The sequence below is a fragment of the Danio aesculapii genome, chromosome 7, assembly GCF_903798145.1.
Source record: "Danio aesculapii chromosome 7, fDanAes4.1, whole genome shotgun sequence".
Taxonomy (NCBI): domain Eukaryota; kingdom Metazoa; phylum Chordata; class Actinopteri; order Cypriniformes; family Danionidae; genus Danio; species Danio aesculapii.
Genome location: NC_079441.1, coordinates 23,972,757 through 23,995,893, shown reverse-complemented (window position 1 = coordinate 23,995,893; position 23,137 = coordinate 23,972,757). Strand labels below are relative to the sequence as shown.

At 38.9% G+C, this 23,137-nt stretch overlaps 1 protein-coding gene across 4 annotated transcripts in view; it reads left to right on the top strand.

The window, feature by feature from the left end:
- dysf (dysferlin, limb girdle muscular dystrophy 2B (autosomal recessive)) overlaps positions 1 to 23,137 on the top strand; it is a 145,939-nt gene that overhangs the window by 89,808 nt on the left and 32,994 nt on the right. For 3 of the 4 annotated variants that reach the window (XM_056461356.1, XM_056461357.1, XM_056461355.1), the window contains one exon: positions 19,449 to 19,547. In XM_056461356.1, coding sequence (XP_056317331.1) covers positions 19,449 to 19,547 — 99 coding nt within the window. Of the gene's footprint in view, positions 1 to 4,903; positions 4,961 to 19,448; positions 19,548 to 23,137 lie in introns of all 4 variants that reach the window. The other variant, XM_056461358.1, reaches the window with a different exon arrangement.

Genomic DNA, 23,137 nt, shown 5'->3' with positions numbered 1-23,137 from the left:
TAATGGTATAATTCCATATATCTGATCATTGTTTAAAGACCTACATTGGTTAGCATACAGTTAACAGACTATAAAACTGCTTTTTATTCCCCGTGTAACAGCCGAACTGTTGCTGTACTTCGCTTGATATATTACCCATTTGAGGGGAGCATTTGTTGACATAAATATAATAAGATTTTCACTTGAATTATATGAAATGTTTGCACTGCGCATGTTATTTATTACAGCATTTCATAATGCGTACAGGGACGAATGTCTTTAAAATGAAACATATACGGTTACCCTAGATTTTTGTTGCTCCTCTGAGAGCGCTCCCTCTTCAGAATTTAATTATTTTATTCCATTGTTTGAATCCGCAAAATGCATTTTCGCCACTATTGTTTTATGGCTGGCGTGATACTTTCCCCGCGACACATTCCCATAGAAAACAATGGTTTGATTTAGCATCGGGAGGCATAAAACTGCACAATATGAATGTGTTGTGTCTGCAGCTAATTAGCGTTAGCGCTCGCTTTGCCGCATGAACTCATCCTACCGTAGAGTCCTTCTGTTCATCTGTTAGAACTATTATTGGAAAAAACCCACTGTTGAGCCCCATCCAGGAAAAACAACAATCTCGGGGTGTCATTCTTCATCGGGGAATCGCATTTCATGGTCCTGACCTTGGTAATGATTTATCTATCAGCTAGAAACACAGTGCTGTCTGAGTTCGCAAACCGCAGGTTCGAGAGGAGCATTTGGTAGGTTTGCCATCTGTACCTCATTGACTCTTTCTACTGCATTTTCGTCTGAGAGTTTCAGACCTGGCGACCCGATGCACTGTCTGCTTCATAATATATGCTGTCATCCTCCTTCATCTGTATATACAGCAGATCTGATGTGTTGCTATGTTTACGTGTCATACCTCATTATGCTATTAAAAAACTCATCTTAACTGGAACTGTTAAGTGTTGTGCAGTATGTAGTTCAGTCAGATGTGCCTTGATAAGGATGTTTAATCATTCCAGTTGCAACCTCAAAGATGTATCATATAAACTGGAAATCTGCTTTTGCTTTAGACTTTTGACTGTCTTAGACTATATGATTGCATGTGTTTGAGTGTAATAAACACTGTCATCTTCTTTCATCTACTGTATATATCCAGCTGGTCTGTGGCTGGTTGCGTAAACATAGCCATTATGTTAAGTTTTATCAGTTAAACAAGGGGTAATCAGTCTTACTTTTCGGATTAAAGTTTGCCTAATATTATGTTGGTTGAGAGAGCTCAAACGTGGCGAAAGATAACTATTTTGTTACTATATGGACATGACCTCCCCAGGAGATTACCCAAATGGTTTAGTTGGGTCACAACTTTTGAGTTCCTGTAGGCCATTTTGTTCACACCTTTTCTGGTGCAGATACTTGTTTGCAAGTATACAATCTATCAGCGGAAATATAAAAACATAACAAATTAGGAACACATCAATTTAACAACAATCGATTTTACGCAGATCATAATACCAGCCAGAGATGTAAAGCACAAATAATGTCTTTCAATTTGGTCATGTCCAGCGGCCATTATCCAATTTTTTTGGAACCAGTTTCCATCATTGTAAGCTGCTTGATTTTCTGTCGGTTCCATTGTTCTGATTTGTTTGCTCAAACTTTTTTTGCAGTCTGAAGCTTGTCAAATGCCTAATTCACACCACAGGATGCTAAATCCAATCTTTGCATTGACTATGTAAATTAATTGCACTTCATTCGCGTATGCTTACTGCACAGGCTACAAACAATTCCGCCCACTTCCATGTAATGTAATGATTGAGAGTGCACAGGTGACACCATGTTCATCATGTGCCCTGCATATGCAACATCTAAAAGTCACGTACTGTAAAACAATAAATTGCTAACTGAAATAAATCTAATTTGATTATATGATTTGTTATATGGATAAAATATGGATTATATGGATTTTTTGTGATTATTTTGTGATTATTTTGTGTTTAATTAAGAATTTACGATTAACGGAATTGTGAAAAAACTTGGGGGTCTGAAATTTGTCACTTTTGGGATTCTCCGACACATATTTGTTTTAGTCTGTGCTTTTTGCAAGTGTATCTATCTGTGGACTGCAAAACAGGGGCGTAACATGAAAGGGGTGTAACTTGTAGTAGAGGCATAACTTGCAGTTATCGAGATCCCATTGGACTATGCTATATGTCACAACGAGATGTTGTTGGCAGGATCGTGGAAATTCTTTCCAAAGAACATTTTTAGCAAATGTTTTTATGCATTTTCTTATTTTGTCAAGACAGTTAGCCAACTTGGGATCACCCCCGGTTGCAAATAACTACAATGGCGTGCACCAACTCACGACTGTACATGCTCAGTGGAGTAGGTGTAGACGTTAATAACTGTGATGGTTGGGTTTAGGTATGGAGTAGGTCTAGATGTTAAAAACTGACGGTTGGGTTTAGAGTTGGGGAAAGTGTAGATGTTAATAACTATAATTGTTGGGTTTAGGATTGGGCTAGGTGTTGACGTTAATAACTGATGGTTAAGTTTGGGGTTGTGGTAGGTACAGTGTAGACGTTAATAACTGTGACGGTTTTGTTTAGGGTTGGGGAAGGTGTAGACGTTAATAACTATTATGGTTGGGCTTAGGATTTGGGTAGGTGTTGACGTTAATAGCAGTGATGGTTGGGTTTAGGGTTGTGGTAGGTACAGTATAGACATTAAAAATTGTGACAGTTGGATTTAGCGTTGGGGAAAGTGTAGACGTTGATAACTGTGACGGTTGAGTTTAGGGTTGATGAAGGTGTTGACATTAATAACTGTGATGGTTGGGTTTAGGGTTGGGGAAGGTGTAGACATTAATAACTACCATGGTTGAGTTTAGGGTTGGGGAAGGTCTTGATGTTAATAACTGTGACGGTTGGGTTTAGGGTTGTTAAAGGTGTAGACATTACTATAATGGTTGAGTTAAGGGTTGATGAAGGTGTTGACGTTAATAACTGTGATGGTTGGGTTTAGGGTTGGGGAAGGTGTTGATGTTAATAACTGTGATGGTTGGGTTTAGGGTTGTGGTAGGTAGAGACGGTAATAACTGTAACGGTTGGGTTTAGGGTTGTGGTAGGTATATATGGTATTAACTATGACGATTGGTTTTAGGGTTGTAGTAGGTAGAGACGGTAATAACTGTGACGGTTGGGTTTTGGGTTGCTGTAGGTATAGACGGTAATAACTGTGACGGTTGGGTTTACGGTTGCTGTAGGTATAGACGGTAATAACTGTGACGGTTGGGTTTAGGGTTGTGGTAGGTAGAGACGGTAATAACTGTGACGGTTGGGTTTACGGTTGCTGTAGGTGTAGACGGTAATAACTGACGGTTGGGTTTAGGGTTGTGGTAGGTATAGACGGTAATAACTGTGACGGTTGGGTTTACGGTTGCTGTAGGTATAGACGGTAATAACTGTGACGGTTGGGTTTAGGGTTGTGGTAGGTAGAGATGGTAATAACTGTGACAGTTGGGTTTACGGTTGCTGTAGGTATAGACGATAATAACTGTGACAGTTGGGTTTAGGGTTGTGGTAGGTATAGACGTTAATAACTGTGACGGTTGGGTTTAGGGTTGTGGTAGGTATAGACGGTAATAACTGTGACGGTTGGGTTTACGGTTGCTGTAGGTATAGACGGTAATAACTGTGACGGTTGGGTTTAGGGTTGTGGTAGGTAGAGATGGTAATAACTGTGACAGTTGGGTTTACGGTTGCTGTAGGTATAGACGATAATAACTGTGACAGTTGGGTTTAGGGTTGTGGTAGGTATAGATGTTAATAACTGTGACGGTTGGGTTTAGGGTTGTGGTAGGTATAGACGTTAATAACTGTGACGGTTGGGTTTAGGGTTGTGGTAGGTATAGACGTTAATAACTGTGACGGTTGGGTTTAGGGTTGTGGTAGGTATAGACGGTAATAACTGTGACGGTTAAGTTTATGGTTGCTGTAGGTATAGATGGTAATAACTGTGACGGTTGGGTTTAGGGTTGTGGTAGGTAGAGATGGTAATAACTGTGACAGTTGGGTTTAGAATTGGGGGAGGTGTAGACATTAATAACTATAATGGTTGGGTTTAGGATTGGGGTAGGTGTTGACGTTAATAACTGTGATGGGTACAGTGCCATCTTGCCGACAGTATAGGTTTGACATGTGAGTCTCGATGACTTCAAGTTACACATCTACTACAAGTTATGCCCCCTTCATGTTACACCCTTCTTGCAGTCCACAGACAGTCCCTTCTCACTATTTGCAGAGCGTTTCTGTATTTGCAGGTGTTGTTTGCTGTCTAACCGATGAAGAGTTTTTCTTAACTTGTTGTTTTCTATTTGCATGTGTTTTGTTTACTTGCAGTGCTTTTGTTCTCTCTCTGCCACCGTGATATTTACATTTTGGTAGCTGAATTTAAAAACGTTACAGGCGGTCTGAAGGTAATAAAATATAGTAGCTTACATTTTAAGACTATTTCTAAGTTCTTTATGCTACTTGGGGTGTCAGTTCCTAACTTTAAAATCTTATCACATCTATTTTGTAACCAGGGTATTTTAGTTTGGACCACATTTAGAAAAAAGGTATAGAACAGTGTTTTCTAAGTGTGTAATCTTAAATACAGATCAGAAAGTAGTATTGCACTTTTAAAAAAACCCTTCCTGATCCTGTGTTTTAGTTGAATTTAGGATTTTTAATCTAACACATTCCAGTTGCAACCTGAAACATTTACTATTTACACTGATACAGTACATGGTTTCGCTTCATACTTTTGACTGTCTCAGATAATATAATTGCATGTGTTTGACTTTGTTGGTCAGTAAATTAAAGGTATTTACTAATGTTAACCAACTAACAGTAATGCTTCTGGTTTACAACAGGCAGATGGCACCAGCTCTGCCATTATTAACATCTCGCCTTCTCAGTCCAGCCTTCATGTACGTATGTATGACATCATCAGCTCATCTCTTTCCATCTCTCTGCAAATCTTCATTTCATCTTCACTAGAGCTTGTTGAGGGATAATAGTATGGTTTAAGTCCAGGGTTTTTGGCCTATACTTCAAATAAGTGGGAATATGGCTTTTGTGTTTGTGGCCCATGGCATGTCACCTTTGCTCTGTCAACAAGTGTGTGGCTTGTGTTTTGTGCTGTATGCTTATGGTGTATGATGATGCATGGACAAGTGACATCACCCAGACCACGGTTTAACACTTACATGAAGATTGATACAAGTCATATTATCACTAAACAGTGACTTTCTCTTATTATAAGGTTGCTTTGATGTGTTTTTCTTGAAAATAATAAGATGATATTTAAGGGGAACTACACAAAACTGAACATTTTGTTATCATTTACTCACCCGTCACTTCTCACAAACCTGTTTGTTTGTTTCTTCTAAATAGTGTTGGAAAACAGTATCCATTAGCCCCTTTCACACATACAGACCTTTCCGGAAAATCACCTGCATTTTCCGGAAAGGTCTGTATGTGTGAACACGCCCTTTTTGAAAATACAGGTAAATTAGTTCCGGCAATTTTCCGGAAAGGGACGTTGTAACATTACCGGTAATTTGTCGGAATGCTGCTCTGTGTGAACACAGAAGGAAAATTGCCAGAAAGAGCGCGTTCATTAGAACGCACTGACGTGAGATTTAGATTTACATTTACATTTAGTCATTTAGCAGACGCTTTTATCCAAAGCGACTTACAAATGAGGACAAGGAAGCAATTTACACAACTATAAGAGCAGCAGTGAACAAGTGCTATAGACAAGTTTCAGGTGTGTAAAGTCTAAGAAGCAAACTTAGAAACTTTTTTTTTTTTTTTGAGAGAGAGAGAGAGAGAGAGAGTACAGATAGTGGTATAGCCAGAGAGGTAGTTAAGATTAGGAAGGAAAGTGGAGACTAAATAGTTGAGTTTTTAGTCGTTTCTTGAAGTGAGATGTCTACACAAGCCAATCAGAACATTCAGATGTATTCACATCCACAGTGTTTATGAAAATAAAAGCCTTTAAATAGTTTTTCAGACACATTTAGCTGCTAGATGTTAGTCAGATAACGTTTCTATGTTCTGTCTTAATGCCAACTGTGTAAAAAATTATCGATAAAATGCTTATGATAAACCGCTGTTAATTTACCTTCAAGCTCTGCTTCAGTTGCTTGACGCGTGTGCACGTGAAGCAGCCGGTGAGCGCCAACAAACACACATATTATGTACATCTCGACATGCGAAAGTGTTCCCCCATATGTTTTCATCGAAGTTGTTCACAATACTCATCCATCCACAGAATTTGTAATGTAAACCATCAACAAAAGTCAGACCCCTTCTATGTTTACAAATGCAAGCGCAGCTGTTTAGAGGTCATTTCTGGTTAATGATGTCAGAATTTACCGGTATTTTGCAATGGATGTGTGAATGCTCTTTTCTAGAAAACTTCCAAAACTGCCTGTGTGAACAGCGCTTTTTTGAATTTACTGGTAAATAGCTTCCAGTAATTTTCCGGATACTGGTATCGCTGTGTGAAAGGAGCTATTGACTTCCGTAATACTTGTTTATTAGGAATGTAAAATATTCAAACAACTCAGATTCTTCAAAGTACCATATTTTGTGTTCAACAGGAAAAAATCACTTGAGGGTGCGTAAATTTTTTGTAAATTTTCAGTTTTTGGTTGAACTATCCCTCCTTATGAAGTAGTTCAAAAATCAAAAAATCTGTCATTTACTGACGTTCAAGCCTACTATTCCAACCCTGCATGACTTTCATTCTTCTTTCATTCTTTTTTTCTTAAAAAAAAAGAAGATATTTGAAGAATGTTTGAAAAGTCAACTCGCTGTTTAATTTTTCCATTTTTATTAGTTTTTTTTATTTATAAATTGCCTTTTTTATTTAAGTTTGGGTAATTTCATTTTCTTTTCTTTCTTTCAAATCTTGTTTAGTTGCTAAAGTAACATACAGCACAAACAGAAAAGAAAGAAAATCCAGACATAACATCTGAAATTATCAAGGAATACGCTTAAGAAAAATATAGTTTAACCACACTAAACTCAACCAGGGGTTTAAACACACATGAGATAACAAGGGATCGAACTGATCTGCACCTGCACATGAACAAAAACACAAATCCAAACATAACCCTGATATAAATGTGTGAACGCTGCATTTTTCTGTTCATAAAATCAAGCATTCAATTGTACACGGACCCTTTTCCTCTTGCATGTCAGTGCTCTTTGCCCAAAGCGAAATAAATTGAAATAGTTTACTCAAACTTGAATACCCTGACTGGCCTAAACAAAGTCCAAACCTGGACCCCATTTGTTTCAGGATGAACTGGAACATGAACTTCTAGTCAGTCCCGATTGCCCAACATTATCGCCCACAGCCATGTTACAACATCTTCTCTTTTCCACAACATCTCCACAGCCTGACCCAAGATTGAGAGCTGTTAGAGCAGCAAAGGGAGGACCGGCTCCCTGTCAATATCCTTGGTTTTGAAATTAAATGTTCAGAAAACCTCATATGGGTGTGGTGTTTGGGAGTCGGCATACTTCTGACCACAAAGTGCATTTCCAAATGATATTTACACCAATTTAATTAGCTTAACGGATGCCTCTAATCAGGAAAATGCAAGTGGGGGATCTAGCTGCTTGTGAAAGGTTTTTATCTCAGTGAAGGAATTTCAGAGATCACTTTAATAACTCTGCATTTTTTTATTATTTTTGCTATTATTAACTCTTCTGAAGTTAAAACAGTTGTATTGAGTTGTCTAAAATGGAATATTAAAGTTTGAAAACAAGGTACGTTTTTATTTTATGCAAAACAAAGTGCTCTGAATGACATCGTCATATAGAAGAAATGTCATCAGTAGTTTACAGAATAAAAAATTAATTCTTTTTTTAATGCATACTGTAAATATAAAACACAAATCTACAGAAATTAAGCATTTTTTAAAGTGGTGTCTTGGTTTTTTCCTTAGCCACACATACACCACAGCTAACCTTAACAAACAGTACCAGTGGTAAACAAAGTAAACTCTTAAGTCACAGTAATAATGCTAAAATATAATTATCTTTGATATCCATGTAAAACTTTACATGAAAGATAGGGAAATATTAAAGTACTTTCTTTTTTTTTCCTGAGGCAAAGCTAATTTGCTGTAGAATTTGTCTTTGACTTGGTCATGTTCTCTTTGTTTCATTTCAGATTGTTTGCAGAACACTGTTCCTCCACAGAGATGAATCCTGTTTTGTGTTAAGATCAAGAGTACTTAATGAATTCAAACTATCCTTCATTCTGCACTTTTCTGGTTACAGGAATTTCACTTTAAATAGAAAAAAGTCAGGATCATGAATGTGGGAAAGAGGGAAGCGAGGATATAGGAGAAAGGCTTTACTGTATGTCTGTGTTGTTCAGTCATTATTTAAAGACCGTCTACTTCTGGTGTAATGCAGGCCACATTCACACCATGTCGTAATTACTGGTCATTTCAAGATGATGGGGATGTTCTGCTTAGGCTTGTCTTCAGACTTAGATTTTGGACTTCTCTTGGTATTACTTTCAATGTCTATACATAGTGCCTATATGAATCTGCGATGGTCAGCTGGTCACATTTTCAAGTTGTAATGAAAGGTTTTACAAATCTGAATTCAGAGCTGATCCTAGTTTTTTAGGGTCCTATGCAAAATTTTGTAAGGGGCCTCATGTCAGTGTGTTAAAAAACCCCGCAAAATGATCCTTAACCCCTTTAGAGTGGTTTTACTGTTAACAAATAAACGTTATTAAACAGTAGTTGAAGCGGTTGAATCAGAAAATTGCAAACGATAAGATAAATGAAATGGGAAAAAATGGTTTATATGAAATAAATAATATATTGTATTAAAAATAATAGTCTACATAAATTGAATCAAGTAATCAAATATTAAAATGTGAAGTTTTTTGTCACAGTATGAAATCAGTTTACTTTGATTTTTATTAGAATTAGTTACTCAGTAAAGAGCAGTAAATGATTCTGTTCTTCTGTCATTCTTATGTTTGTTCTTTGATTTCCTTTAAATGACTGAATGCACATGCAGTATATGTAATGACAAAGAATCCGATTACTTTCCTAACTGTATAAGTTCATTTAAGATTTAAATAGCTGCATTTAAGTAAAAATTTGGACGGACATTTTGTATTTTTAGTGTTTGTTATTAAGAACACAAGAAGAGGTCAAAGTGTCCATGTTTCTCTTGTTTTATGTATCCTTTTCACATTTCCGGGTTTCTCAGAGAGTCTAACAAAGATTTTTTTACGCTCCTGTTTGCTTAAATAATAAAAGAAAAACTCCACGATGGTGTTATTAAGACTGTCAGAAAAAAGAAAAAAAATTGTGAGACTCATAACGGCAGCCAGAAGTGAGAACAATGTCAAATTTACTGTCCAGCCTTAATACACTCCGCATTTCAAACACCTGGTACAAGTGGTAATTTGTTTTTTTTGTAATTTAATGCAAAGATGATATAATACAAACAAAAGTTCACATAAATGTTCATATTTTAAAAAAATCTAAATATTAAAAACTTTCAAGGACCATTAAATGTGCCATAACAGTCTCTCAGCATAACAGTTAACGTTGAACACATTGGACAGTACTACTACAGTACGTTACACAATGTGAGTGATTTGGAGGTTACACACTATAGAAAGAGCCACAGCACATAGCTTTAAAGGAATGTAAATCAGCCATTTTCAGAATTGTTGAAAGTCAAAATCAAAAGCACAACAGATCTTTTCTAGCTATTACTGTATATCATCTGCTGGTCAAGGGCCCTATGCAATTTACCGCATACTGTTATGTATACGGAAGACTGTCTCTGCCCATGTTTCATAATTACAGTAATTCTAAATAGCGTGAATGAATGCACTTCTTCAGCATGGTAATTAGTCTTAGTCGCATGATTTTTACAGCTTCATGGGTTTGGTTCTGCATTTTGCCACTACATTATTCCAGGCCAGGACTAAGCGCAATGCTTTGATACAACGTCTTGTTTATATCACACTCTAAATGTAGTCCTCTTTGCCTCCTCTTGCCAAGACGTGGAGGGATTGTTGGATTTTTTTTTTTTGTAAACATAGATATTTATTTTTTATAAAACATTCAAACAAGATGATCAAAAACCTAAATTTTCTTTCGTACCAGAGCCAACGTAAATAGGGCCGTTAAACGATTCCCAGTGCGTTTCCCCTTATAGCTAAATGTCAAGAGTAAAAAGGAAAAGAAAGAGTGAACAGAAGAGAAAAAGAGAGACAAAGATGTGTGTTTAATCATTTTCCGCTAATTAAATCTTAAAGATGCATGCTTTCTGGTAAAGAGATAATATGTGAACAGACCCTTTTTAAAAAACAGGTAAATTTGTTCTGGTAATTTTCCAAAATTAGATTCAGTACAAATTCAGTACATTTCCGCAATTCTGTTTTGTGTGAACACAATATGAGTATGTACAAATTCAGAACGCACTTATTTGAGATGTCTATTTGAGATGTCTACTTATTTGAGATGTCTAAAAGTTTTTGAATCCTTTTTCCAGACACATTTAGTTGCTGCTTGTTAATCAGACATTTCTGTGCTCCTCCTTGGTGCCAAAAATGGAGGAAATGGTTGATAAAATGCTTGTGATAAACTGCTCTGAGTTTACCAAACGCTGCGTTCAGCTGTGTGATGCGCATGTAGGCGAATAGAGCTGCGATTTGCCAACCGGTGAGTCAGATTTTGGTACACACCCCAGTAGAATTTCTTTTAAAAGAGGGTCTCAAGCTGCAGCACATACTCAAATGTACCTCTTGACATTTTAAAGTATGCCATTCACATCTCTTTATCAGAGTTGTTTTTTCCATATATCTACAGAATTGCCCATGTTCATCACACAGACCTCTGTGTACAGCCATATGTGTAAACAACAGTTTTTCAGCTGCATGTAATGCCTCTGTCATCGGATGTTAGCAACAACAATTTTCTCCTGTACTTCGGTTTGTGTCTGGGACAAAAGCAGCTGCATATGTGAAAGTTTGAAATATAAATGAAACCTTTAACAAAAAAAACTGACCTCTTCTGTCATGGTCACCAGCTAGAGTGCCCAGACACACTAGAGGGTACACTACACATCTGCCATTCAACTGGGCTACACATCCCATAATCATTTGCAAATCACACCTGAAATTCATGTACATCAGGTGTGATTTGCAGAGGATTATGGGATGTGTAGTCCATTTCTATTGTGTGTAGTGGGCTGTGAGGTAGCCGTAGGTGAATACATGGAGGCGGTATGAATCCAAATGCTGGAGGTTTATTAAACAAACAGCGTACATCAAAGAAAGGCGGAATCGTAATCCTAAATCAGGCAAAGTCAAGCAAACAAAGAAGCAAACAAAGAAGCAAACAAGACAAAGTCCAAAATCAAAAATGAAGTAGTCAAAAAAGCAGGCAAAAAGGTCATAACAAAGGGCAAACACAACAGTGGGAAAACGCTCAGAAAATGAGGTCAGAAAATGACCTTTCATGAAGTGAAACTGGCAATACTTCGCAAAGAACAGACATAGTTGCTGTTTCTCAATATTCTGTTATCCAGGTTGCTCTTCTTCAAGAGGGGTTTAACAACTGCAGTTTTAAGTGAGTTAGGAAAAATCCCCGAGAGAAGTGAAGCATTTACCACTTTTAGAAGATCCATTTCTAAGCAGGTAAATACCGTTTTAAAGAATGATGTGGGGAGCGTGTCGAGACTGCAGGTTGATGTTTTCATAATTTGCACGATCTCTTCTAAGATTTTGCCATTAATTGCCATGAAATCGGACATAATGTCTGATTTCTTAAGTTGTGGTTGAGCTAGTCTGACGTCGACACAATTTGGCTGATTGGATGAGCTGATTGCCTTTCTGATATTATTGATCTTGTCAGTAAAGAAATGAGCAAACTCATTACATTTGCTTTCAGAGAGTAGCTCACTGGGAATCCGACTGGGGGGGGTTGTGAGTTTCTCTATCGTTGCAAAGAGTTTACGAGCATTGTTTACGTTGCTGTTTATAAGGCTTGAAAAGAAAGTCTGCCTAGCAGTTTTTAGTTCCATATTAAAAGCACGAAGACTGTCTTTATAGATATTATAATGGATTACTAGTTTGGTCTTTCTCCACATACGCTCAGCTTTTCTGCACTGTCTTTTCGTCATTTGAATTCTTGGGGACCTAGTCCAGGAACCCCTTTGGCTGCTAGTTATCTTCTTGGCTTTAACAGGAGCAATGTCATCTATGACATTCTTAACTTTAGAGTTAAACAAATCAAGAAGAGAATCAACAGAGTCTGCAGATATACTTGGTGCTAGCGATATGGCCTTCATAAACTGCTCATTAGTGTTCTCATTGATGCATCTCTTTCTGACAGAGACAGATCTGTCTTTTATAGCTGGAGTGATCAATATATCAAAGAAAATACAGAAATGATCAGATAGTGCAACATCCTTAACAACAGTTGATGAAATGTGTAAACCCTTAGTTATAAGTAGATCAAGAGTGTGTCCACGATTGTGTGTGGGTCCTTGAACATGCTGAGTCAGATCAAAAGTGTTCAAAACAGTCATCAGTTCTTTTACAGCATTGATTTCTGGATTATCAATGTGAATATTAAAATCCCCAGCAATGGTAAAATAGTCAAATTCAGAGGTTACTATTGATAACAGCTCTGTAAAATCATCAATAAAAGCTGGAGAATATTTTGGAGGTCTGTAGATAATGATCAGTAAGATACGTGGAGCACCTTTTAGTGCTATACTCAGATATTCAAAAGACAAAAAGTCACCAAATGACACTTGTTTACACTCATAGACATCTTTAAACAGGGCAGCAATGCCTCCACCTCTCCTATTGGCTCTGCAAACACTCAAAAAGTCAAAGTTTAAAGGAGCTGTTTCATTCAGAACTGCTGCGCTACAGCTGTCATCTAGCCAAGTTTCATTTAAAAGCATAAAATCAAGGCAATTTGAGCTGATAAAATCATTGACTAAAAGTGACTTATTGTTAAGTGATCGGATGTTTAAAAGTGCTAACTTAACAGTTTTAGCTGTTTCTGCTACAGTAGTCTCAGATTTATATTTAATAGACACAAGATTTGAGTGATTTGCTATACGGCCTGAACAAGTCTTCGGTTTTCTGTCACGTAATACAACACATATATGTGTAGAGAAAGCTACAGGCACACTGGGTTCCTGCTTGTTCTGTAAACATCTGATAAAGACACTGTTATCTAAGCAGGCACCCGAGACACCTTTAGTACCTTTGCACCAAGTTTGTTTGGGTGAAGGCCGTCTGATGTCAACAGTTGTCTTTGGTTCCAGAAGAGATTGAAGTTGTCAATAAAATTCAGTCCTTTCCTGTTACATGCTTTCTGCAGCCATACATTTAGACCAAGCAGCCGTGAAAACATGTTTGTCCCTCTTGCAGGGAGCGGTCCACTGATGAACGGCTGAATTTTCACTCTTTCAACTGTTTCCAAGAGCTCACAGAAATCTCTCTTGAGCAGTTCTGACTGTTCCTTCCGAATATCATTCTTCCCCACATGGATGATAATCCGTTTTGCAGTCTTGTGCTTCTTCAGAATTTCCTTAAGTTCTTTGTTTACATCAGAAACTGTTGCATGAGGGAAGCAGTATGTCATTGTAGATTTGCTCCTAAAATTCCTGATTATTGAATCTCCTACAACTAGTGTTCTTATCTCAGGTGCGATCGGAGCAGAATGCCGCTGTCTAGTCGGCCTTGAGCCTCTGTTCCATGCAGAGTTAGCTGCTGAGTCATGCGATCTCTGTCTGACTGCATTTGGGGATTCTTCACCCATATTACTCAATACTTCATATCTGTTCTGAAGCTGTATTTGAGTCCGAGCTGTATTTGGGGTAGAGGACGCTAATGCGGCAGCGTATGATCTGACCCCGTGAGTACCCTTTGGTCTCGCACCTTGTTTATGCCAATGCTCATTTTCAACAGCTTTAATCTGTTTTTCAGTGCTCGGAATAGTGGTAGGAATAGATTTATGGGACTCACCGGCTATTTGCTGTGAGCGTCCACAATGACGCTGCAGTTCTGGTTGGATCGCAAGTAACTTTGTTTCAAGAACTGCAATCTTTTGTAGAAGTTTGTGGCAGTTTGTACAGCAGTGAGAATCTGAATTAATCCGATCCAGAGGCATTTTCACAGCCGTGTTTTCCCGTCTCAGGAATGTGAGCAGCTGATAGCTGGTAGCGGGAGGATTGTTTAGACGATAATTCCCCTCTTGTTAGTAAAGCTATATTCCAGAAAGTTTGTAGAATCGATGCTGATCATCAAGTTGTGTCGTTTGAGCACTGTGCTGATAGGCTCAAGTTAAAATTAGGGTTTAAGATATAAAAGCAAGTGAGCAGAGAGCGGAGCAGTAGGCAAAGACGTCCGAACAGTAGCGAAGCAGGAAGCAGGTAACAATGACCGTGAAACCTTCATGTTTACAAATACAAGCGCAAATACAAGCGCAGCTATTTAGCTGCAATTTAGCAGCTATTTAGCAGCTATTTAGATGCAATTTCTGGTTAATGATGTCAGAATTTACCGGTAATTTGAAATGGATGTGTGAATGGTGCTCTTCCAGGAAAATTACGCAACGTCCTTGCGTGATTGAATATCGCATTTTTGAATTTAAGGAAAGTAGTTGTTCCGGTAATTTTATAGATATTTACTCATATTACTGTGTGACAAAGGCTAAAGTGTAAATATAGCAAACCAGACTAGTGAAGTTTTACTAGTCCAGTATGTGGTGCAATATCAAGCAATAATAATTCAGAAAAAATACACATATTGTTTGATATATGTTCTTAATGGATGCTCTTGACAGTCTACTGCTCTCCATCACAGCATTCATGAAAAATTAAGGAATAAATTGTAAGTCTTGGAAGAAACTTTACATGCTTAAGAACCTACAGGTTTTTCACCAACTCCATGTCACACATTCCTCAGGCCATTTTGGATATTGTTTACATTTCTGAAAGAACCGTCAATCAAACCACATGGAATGTCAGTACGGTATACTCAAAACATACTTTATGTTAAAAGTCTATTCAGAGCTCAATTATTCCCAACTTCGTTTGGTTATTTTTCGTGACCAGCGCACACCAGTCCTTTCAGACCCAAAGCTAACACTAGCAGTGCCCTACTGTAACATTTACCTCAGGAATTGAGAATGTTTGCAGCCGTTTTAACAGGTTTTGCATGAATGAATTTTTGGAGAACTAGTGAAGGTCCCTGTTTTCCCTCTGCCGTTCTGACCACCCTGTTCCAGCACCAGGCCGCCCAGGGGCAAAGCAGCCATTATACAGTAAATCTTCTCATTTTTAGACATTTCGTGTCTGAAATCATATCATACCCTTAACATTATCTTCTCATCTGTATAACATCACTTTTGATGGTGTGTTTCCTTTTTTGTAAGTGTCCATGGACATATACATCTAGATTCATGTGGTGCAGTTTTCTGTGGCGCAGTACTTATTTTAATAATACCCCTAAGCCCTAAAATCTTTTGGTAGAATATAGAATAACTAAACACATACATCTGGTGCGCTGGAAGTGTCTGGGTGACCAGACGCACATACACACACACATTAGACATTCTTTCACAGACAAAATGGAACATTATTTCTTTAGTCACATTAACACAAACTTGTGCACAAACACCTAAAGCGCACACACATAGTAACTCAGATGGAAACATGGCTGTCACGGCGTCCTTAGGCTCCGCTTTAATAGCTCTGTCAGACAAAGAGAGGAGACATGTGGCAGCACTATGAAAAGCACCATTCAGGACCGGTTAGTCTGCTGCACAGCCAGGCCAACTCAGCTTAAGTGATTCTGAAGGCAGCTTTACAATACACTGCAAATACTTACTGCACACCCAGGCTCACTTACTCTGTGTGCCGCCTCTGGGTAGATGCTTAAGCTAAGGGGACTGTCCTGCCAAAATGTATTTTTACTGTACATTTCTGCTCTTTTTTTTGCTCATCTCCTTCTTTCTGTTGAATAGCAGAGCTGTTTGATGAGTTGATAATATTTGTTGGCTTTTTTTTATTGGGCAAGTTTGACTTTGCAATCGTAATCTTTCACCTGATGGGCAGCACAGTGGCTCAGTGGTTAGCACTGTTGCCTCATAGCAAGAAGGTTGCTGCTTTGAGTCCCGGCCAGGCCAGTTAGCATTTCTTTGTGGAGTTTGCATGTTCTTCCTGTGTTGCCTTGGGTTTCCTTTGCGTGCTCCGGTTTCCCCCGCAGTCCAAAGACATGCGCTATAGGTGAACTGAGTAAGCTAAATTGGCCGTAGTGTGTGTGAAATGAGTGTGTATGGGTGTTTGCCAGTACTCGGTTGCTGCTGGAAGGGCATCCGCTTCGTAAAACATATCCTGGGTAGTTGGCAGTTCATTCCGCTGTGGCAACCCCTGATGAATAAAGGGACTAAGCCGAAGGAAAATGAATGAATGAATCTTTTACCTGGTCATTGTCGATATCCTAGTGGGTAGTGCGCCGACATATACTGTAGCGTTCCAAATTCGAATACCGGCTCATGGACCTTTCCCAATGCTATGCCCAAATTTTCTCTCCAACTTTGCTTCAAGTCTATAAAAAAAATCTTTGGCCTGACACTAATATTTAAAACTCTTAACGTCTAGGGGTTGTTTTGACTATCTTTTATAAATGATATCAACTGTTGTGGAATATGTATTACATAAATCACTATCTCTTTGGAAATATGAATGCCCTGTACTACTACTTGTAAAGTAAACTTATAGTTTGGGTACAATTTTGAATAGTTGTTGTTAGGGATGTCCAGTTCTACCAGAAAGACAGATAAATGTTTTAACATTTATTGTGAATTCTTTGGATAAATGTTAGCTCTTTGGCGTAAGCCCCGTCTATGGTGCAGAACTCTGGTTGAGCTGGCAGTTCCTGCCTGAAGATGAAGGCAGGGTGAAGCCAACCCTTGAGTGGAGATGAGGCCGACCTGGTGGTGGTGGGGAGGATGGAGGGAAACTTCCGCAACTTCACCTGAGTACAGTGAAACAGATTGTTCAGATGAGCTTTTGTAGCACGCTTGGTCGTTATAGGCTGACGAGATAACTATTATAAATGACATGACATACAAGTTTTCCTGGCAGAACTATCGCTAAAGCTTTCATATCTGATTATGTGCGGACTCGCACGGAATTGGACTTTACCTCCCGATCAGGACTCGAATATATATGTATACATATTCTCATTGTTTTTACCACATCTATAGTTATACGGTGGCACAGAGTTAGACTTCTTTCTTGACATCACTTTGTTGCAGAGATGCTATTGGTTAAATGCTGCAAAGTAGAACATGGAAACAGCTTAAAGCAGAAAGCGGGAGTATGACTGCGGTCTGGAGGTATTATAAAGTCGATGACGACAACATTGCCATAGCAAACTGTGAGATGTATAAACTTGGGATTGCCTGCAGGGTATTTTAAGTTGAGGTGCCAACTTAACGTGTTTTTTTTTTAATTAGATTTTTGTTTATATTTACTGTTGCACTCAATTTCAAGAATTTATGTTATTTATTACTTAATTGTCACAGAAGTGCTTTGTTTGTTAACAGAGTTGTTGAATGTTAAAATAAGGTGAATTAAATGAAAAGTAAGGAACATCCTGGATTCTTTATAACTTTGTATTATGTATTATAGAAGTATAGGATCAGGTTTCGATATCAGTAGATACTCAAAATCAAATGACCTGATCTGAACAGTTTATATATATATATATATATATATATATATAAAGAATCAGTAGCAATAAAATGATGAAACACTTGTTGCCATTTCAATAAAACTAAAAATAATTCAAATAAGCTTGCAAAAGTGTTTATGTATTTTTGATCAAATAAATGGTTTCTAGACGAAACTCTGTCCAAACAATATACTGACCCAAAATGTTTGAACAGCAGCATTATTTATTGCCATTTATTTTACCAGTGCTTACTTGTGAATGACTTCATTCAGCTTTTCAAAACAGAAAATAAAGTAATTTTTTTTTGCCTTTTCCCAATTTTCAGAAGCAAATTAGAGTCAAATTCATGTCAGCCACACTTAAGTCACAACATTTCAATGTGTCAGAACAAGTGCACTAACTGCTAGGCCATGGGTCCAATATCAATTTTAGAGCAAATGAACTTTTGTATATTTTCATTTACACATTGTGTGCATCTGTGACTAAACGTTTGCACCCACACACAGTCATAAACGTATGCATAATCTTGTACGGCAGTGGTGTATGACACACTCTGACACGAGTACACACACATTCCTTGGCACGGCAGTGGCATGTGGGGTACTTAACAACATTGACAGCCTCCCTGCTTGGTCACCAAAACACACACCACTGTGCCACACTCCCCGACCGCTAAGATCAGGAACAAAACCAAGAGATTCGGCATTACTCCACCACTGCTGTTTATCCTCCCTCATCGTAAAAGCTAAAAAAAAGATGGAAACAAAACTTGAAGTCTCTCCTCATGGTGAGTCAAATCTGGTCTTCTGGAAGAGAGACGTGTGTGTGTGTGGGTGCAGACAGCAAAGAGATCTCTTCTTTCTTTTAAACACACTGTTTTTATGCCATAGTGGGACAGTCTGTCTTTCTCCATTTGTCAAACATTGGAATCTCATCATACTCAGACTGCACTTTTGTTTCTTGCAGTGTCACTTGTGAAGGGCGTTGTTCCACATTAACAACACTCTTTTGTCTGTTGGTTGGATGGGAACTGCCTAATTTGTACCTTTTTTGAAAAGTTCCCACACTTTCCACACGGTATGAGTGAGTGTTGGCAGGACGCGCAGTATCAGTGGTGATTAGCACATCAAATTGCAGGGGAACATCAGTGCTCCTGAATCATACCCGTGAAAGTACCAGGAAAATGACAATTTGAAAGCTTTCTTGCTAGCTTTAGTTGATACTGTATGCTTACAATTACCAGCGTTACAGCGGAGGGATGATTTATCAGTCACTTATGGAAAAGATTAAGTTATGGAAAGGGTTGTTCTCGCTGGTCGTTTGGTCTGTGGATGGTGTCACTGTCATTCCTGCATGTGTCTGCTTAAAATGTTTTGACGCTTTAGGGTATTTTCTCTTGACTTCTCTCTTTTCTCGCTTTTTCTAACTTTGTCTTATTGTTTGTGTTGAATTTGTCGGACATACTTTTAGATGGGCCGATGGGTAAGTTGAGGCTTTCGTTGCTTTCAGAATTGACATTCCTTATTGATGAAATGACTGATTTAATTAAGTAAAGCTCTGTTATATGAGAGATGTGGTGTCAGATATGCATGGACCTTCCCTGTTTTTAATGTTTTCCGTTCTCTTGTTTTCTTGTTCTGTGTCTGCAGCAGGATGAATTTATGGACTGGTGGAGCAAGTTTTATGCCTCCATGGGTGAGAGGAACAAGTGTGGGAGTTATCTGGAGAAAGGGTTCGATATGCTGCAGGTAAGGCTTTGAAGTCTCTAAAGCCTCATTCACACTACTAGTGGCTCGCAGCGGCTGTTCATTTCAATAGAGAGGGAGCGTCTTCTGGCGACCTTCTACTACGCAAGCGACAGTGATCGTAGGCGACCAGGTGGACGTGTCTAGCGATGCAACATCGTTTAGAATCCTTCAACTTTATGCAAATGAAAACGACTTTCTTGAGCGACAGCCAGTAGGAGCACCAGTAGAGCTCAGAGGCCGGTTGTATTCTACGTGCTGTAGACCTACACACCCTTTCGTTTGCAGCAGGACGCCACCAAGAGCGACAGGCAGCTACAAAGTTGCTGCTAGTGTGAATGAGGCATTAGGATGTTCCAAACATGTGTGAAAATACTTTTGAAGAGTTTCATATTCAACCCCAAAACATCTTCCACAAAAGTGTTTTGTGCTTAACTTTCAATTAAGGAATTTTTTACCCTTGTAGGTAGTTTTCTCTAACTAGGCTAGTTTACTCTGCGGCTCTCTTCTGGTTCCGCAGTGAAGCTAAGCTAGGTTGGGCCAGGCCAGTACCTACATGCGAGTCCTTCTTGGAATAAGTATAAGTGAGGCCAGCATGAGGATGCTGACTTAAGGCTGATTTATACTTCTGTGTTGAGTGATTGCCATACCACACTGTGTATACCTTGCATGTAGCTCTGCATTTATACTTCTGCATTCTGTTTGTGTTGCTCTGATAATAACACTTCTATCAGAAAGACCAGGGAGATAAATGATATTGAATTACATTTATTTGATAAGTATTATTTGGCTAAAGTGTTATTTAACAAACCAAAAAAACTTCTTTGGCAGAGGCCCCGTCTGTAGCTTCAATTGGAAACTTTTAGATCTAGCTGGATGACTGGATATTGCCAACCTGGTGGTGGTGTGGAGGATGGTGGGTGAACGTCTGTGTCAGTATCTGCAACCAAATGAATGAAATGAATGGACAGCTTATATATTCCTCGTGTCTGTTGGCTATTGGTTGGAACTAATTGTGACAAGTGACGTGAAATTAGTTCTTACTGGTAGAACTAGTGCTAAGAGCTACATTTCCAAAACGCTAGTAAGCAGTGAGGGTTATGGGTTCCTCTCTATTTAACTTCTTCAAGGATGTTTTGATTTTACGTCGGAAATGTGTGCAATGCTACTGTAGTTCAAATTTGCACTTATTCAAAGATGAAAGAGGTGTGAACTGGTAAACATGCAACAACTTTAATCATAAAGTAAACATAAAACAAAAGTATCCATCTTGGGTTCTTCATGGAACTCCACAGTGGCGCCCACCTACACTCATCTCCACTACCAAGCTGAGCAATCGCCTTGTTCTACACTTTGCTGCAACTTTGAAGGTTATTAAAAGGCTACACTGGACCTTGAAATTCCAGGATGTCACCTAATGCGAAGTTCAGACCGCAGGATTTTCAAAGTAGTCGTGTCACTGATTTTTTCACACTGCATGACTATCTGGGGTAGTGTTTCATCACTGCTTTGTTTACACTACAAGATGGATCGCCAACAGAGGATTTCACACTGCATGACTTTAAAATAGGAAGAATTGCCGACAACTTTGTCTGTCTGCAAACTTCGTCTCACAACCAAACACACGCAAGAAGAGACATTGATAGAATGCAAGGTCAAGTCATAAATCTTTTGTTATTAACTACCTAATGAGAAAGAAGCCTTTAGTGGGCTAGAAAATTAGAATAACTTATTTTGCTCACCTAGCCTTTGAAAATAATTAGCAATTTCTCTCAATCTTTTTTCTTTTATGACCCAGTTGTGGTATTGTTCAGATTACACGTCATTTAGACATGAGTGCTCTTGCCAAATTTCCACTAGTTTTTCCTCCATTTCTTGGGTCCAAATAGACTGAAAAGAAACCCTTTTAACTTCTCCCCCATCCTACCGCTGGCCTGCAGATACCCATACTAGTGGATGTTGCTCTCTCATTGGCTGTAGGTAATCGCCGATGTTATTTTCGGTCGGTTTCACATGGCATGATTTGAATTGGAGACAGCTCCAGATATTTAGCATGCCAAATATATTAAAGTTGTTTGCGACTCATCGACGATTCTCTCCAAGTCTCGTCTAGTGATATTTCATACTGTGTGATTGTTACTCACCGATTTACCTGTGATTTCAGCAATTTGTCAGCAATTTCTCAAAACCTGTCGGCGAGTATATTTCGGGGCTAAAATCATGCAGTCTGAACTCGGCACAAGAGTAAAGTGTAGCCCCAGTTCTGGTGCACTATGTTTTTTTTTTTGGTGTGTTTAACCCACACTAAAGAAAGCTTTCATATATATTTAAGCCAATCTTGTGCTCCATTTTTTTAAAAATTCTCTTTTTTGTCTTCCTCAGAAGAAAGAACGACATGTCAGTTTGGGATGACGTGAACTTTTCAGGGAACCTAAACCCTTAAAAGAACCAGTAGATGTTTTTCTGCACAAAAAGAGATTAAAGACCTTTGTGAAATAATCACCCTAAAATAAATATTGACATTGTTTACATATTATCATGTTGTTCCATCAGCATGTCTAACATGATCCCAGCAGTATGAAATCTGTACATGGCAAATAACAGCAGAAGTCTCATCATGACTGTAGTGACATTATCAGTGCCCAAGCAAAACCAAACGCTGGGATGTCAGAATCAAAGGTCGCAAAAACATCAGCTCCACAGCCTAACTTCAAAGCTCTGTGGTCTCCCTCGGGATCATGCATGCCTACTTTCAAACGCTCACTCACCCCAACTTCAGTCCACTCCAGCCCACTTCCCACAAGCTTATCCATTTATAATAGAGCCCGTGGCTGCCAGATTCCCAACTTTTCCGATGAATTCATGTCGGGGTTGCCGCAGGGGGATAACCAACTGCAGACAAGGGCTCCGTTACTGACGTCATGGGCCCGTTTTCCCCCAGCCCACACCTCCCTATCATCCCTCGATCTCTGGCCGGTTTGTGAACGATCTCCCTTGTCACCATGTTCTCTCGCTAGTTGCGTTAGCCACTCTTTCCAACCTTTCCAATCTAAACGTGTCCATTAGTCATTTGGCAGGGACTTTGGTCTCAAGGCTACCTGCGAGACTCGACTTCGATTGTTGGCTGCCACTGTGTGAGAGTGTCCCACGCACTGAGAGGAGCGGCAGACAGAAACACTTTTCCTAAAACTGCTGAGATGAGCTGTTATTTTGAGCTAATGGTGCCTGAGGGAGAGATTGAAGGCAGGGAAAGAGCAAAGGCGACTGGGAGAGGGTTTCATGTGATGTGTGTTGTGTCACACGTTCAGGGACCGGGCCTGAGTGAGTCAACTAGAAAAACAGAGCGACTCGCTTACGAGGATTCCTTCATACTTTTGTCACTAAGTTGTCTCCTGGGTGGCCGTTTAGTTGGAGAGTTGTGCGCCGCTAGTTAAAAGTTGTGTAATGACACAGAGAAGTGTATTTTTCCTCAGGAACAAATCATTTTTGCGCATTTTTATTGGTGTTTTTAAACATTCTCATAATAAGGAATTTCCAGATCTCTTTGCCTTAATGGTGCATTTGAGGATGCTTGACTTGAGTCTGAAATGTTA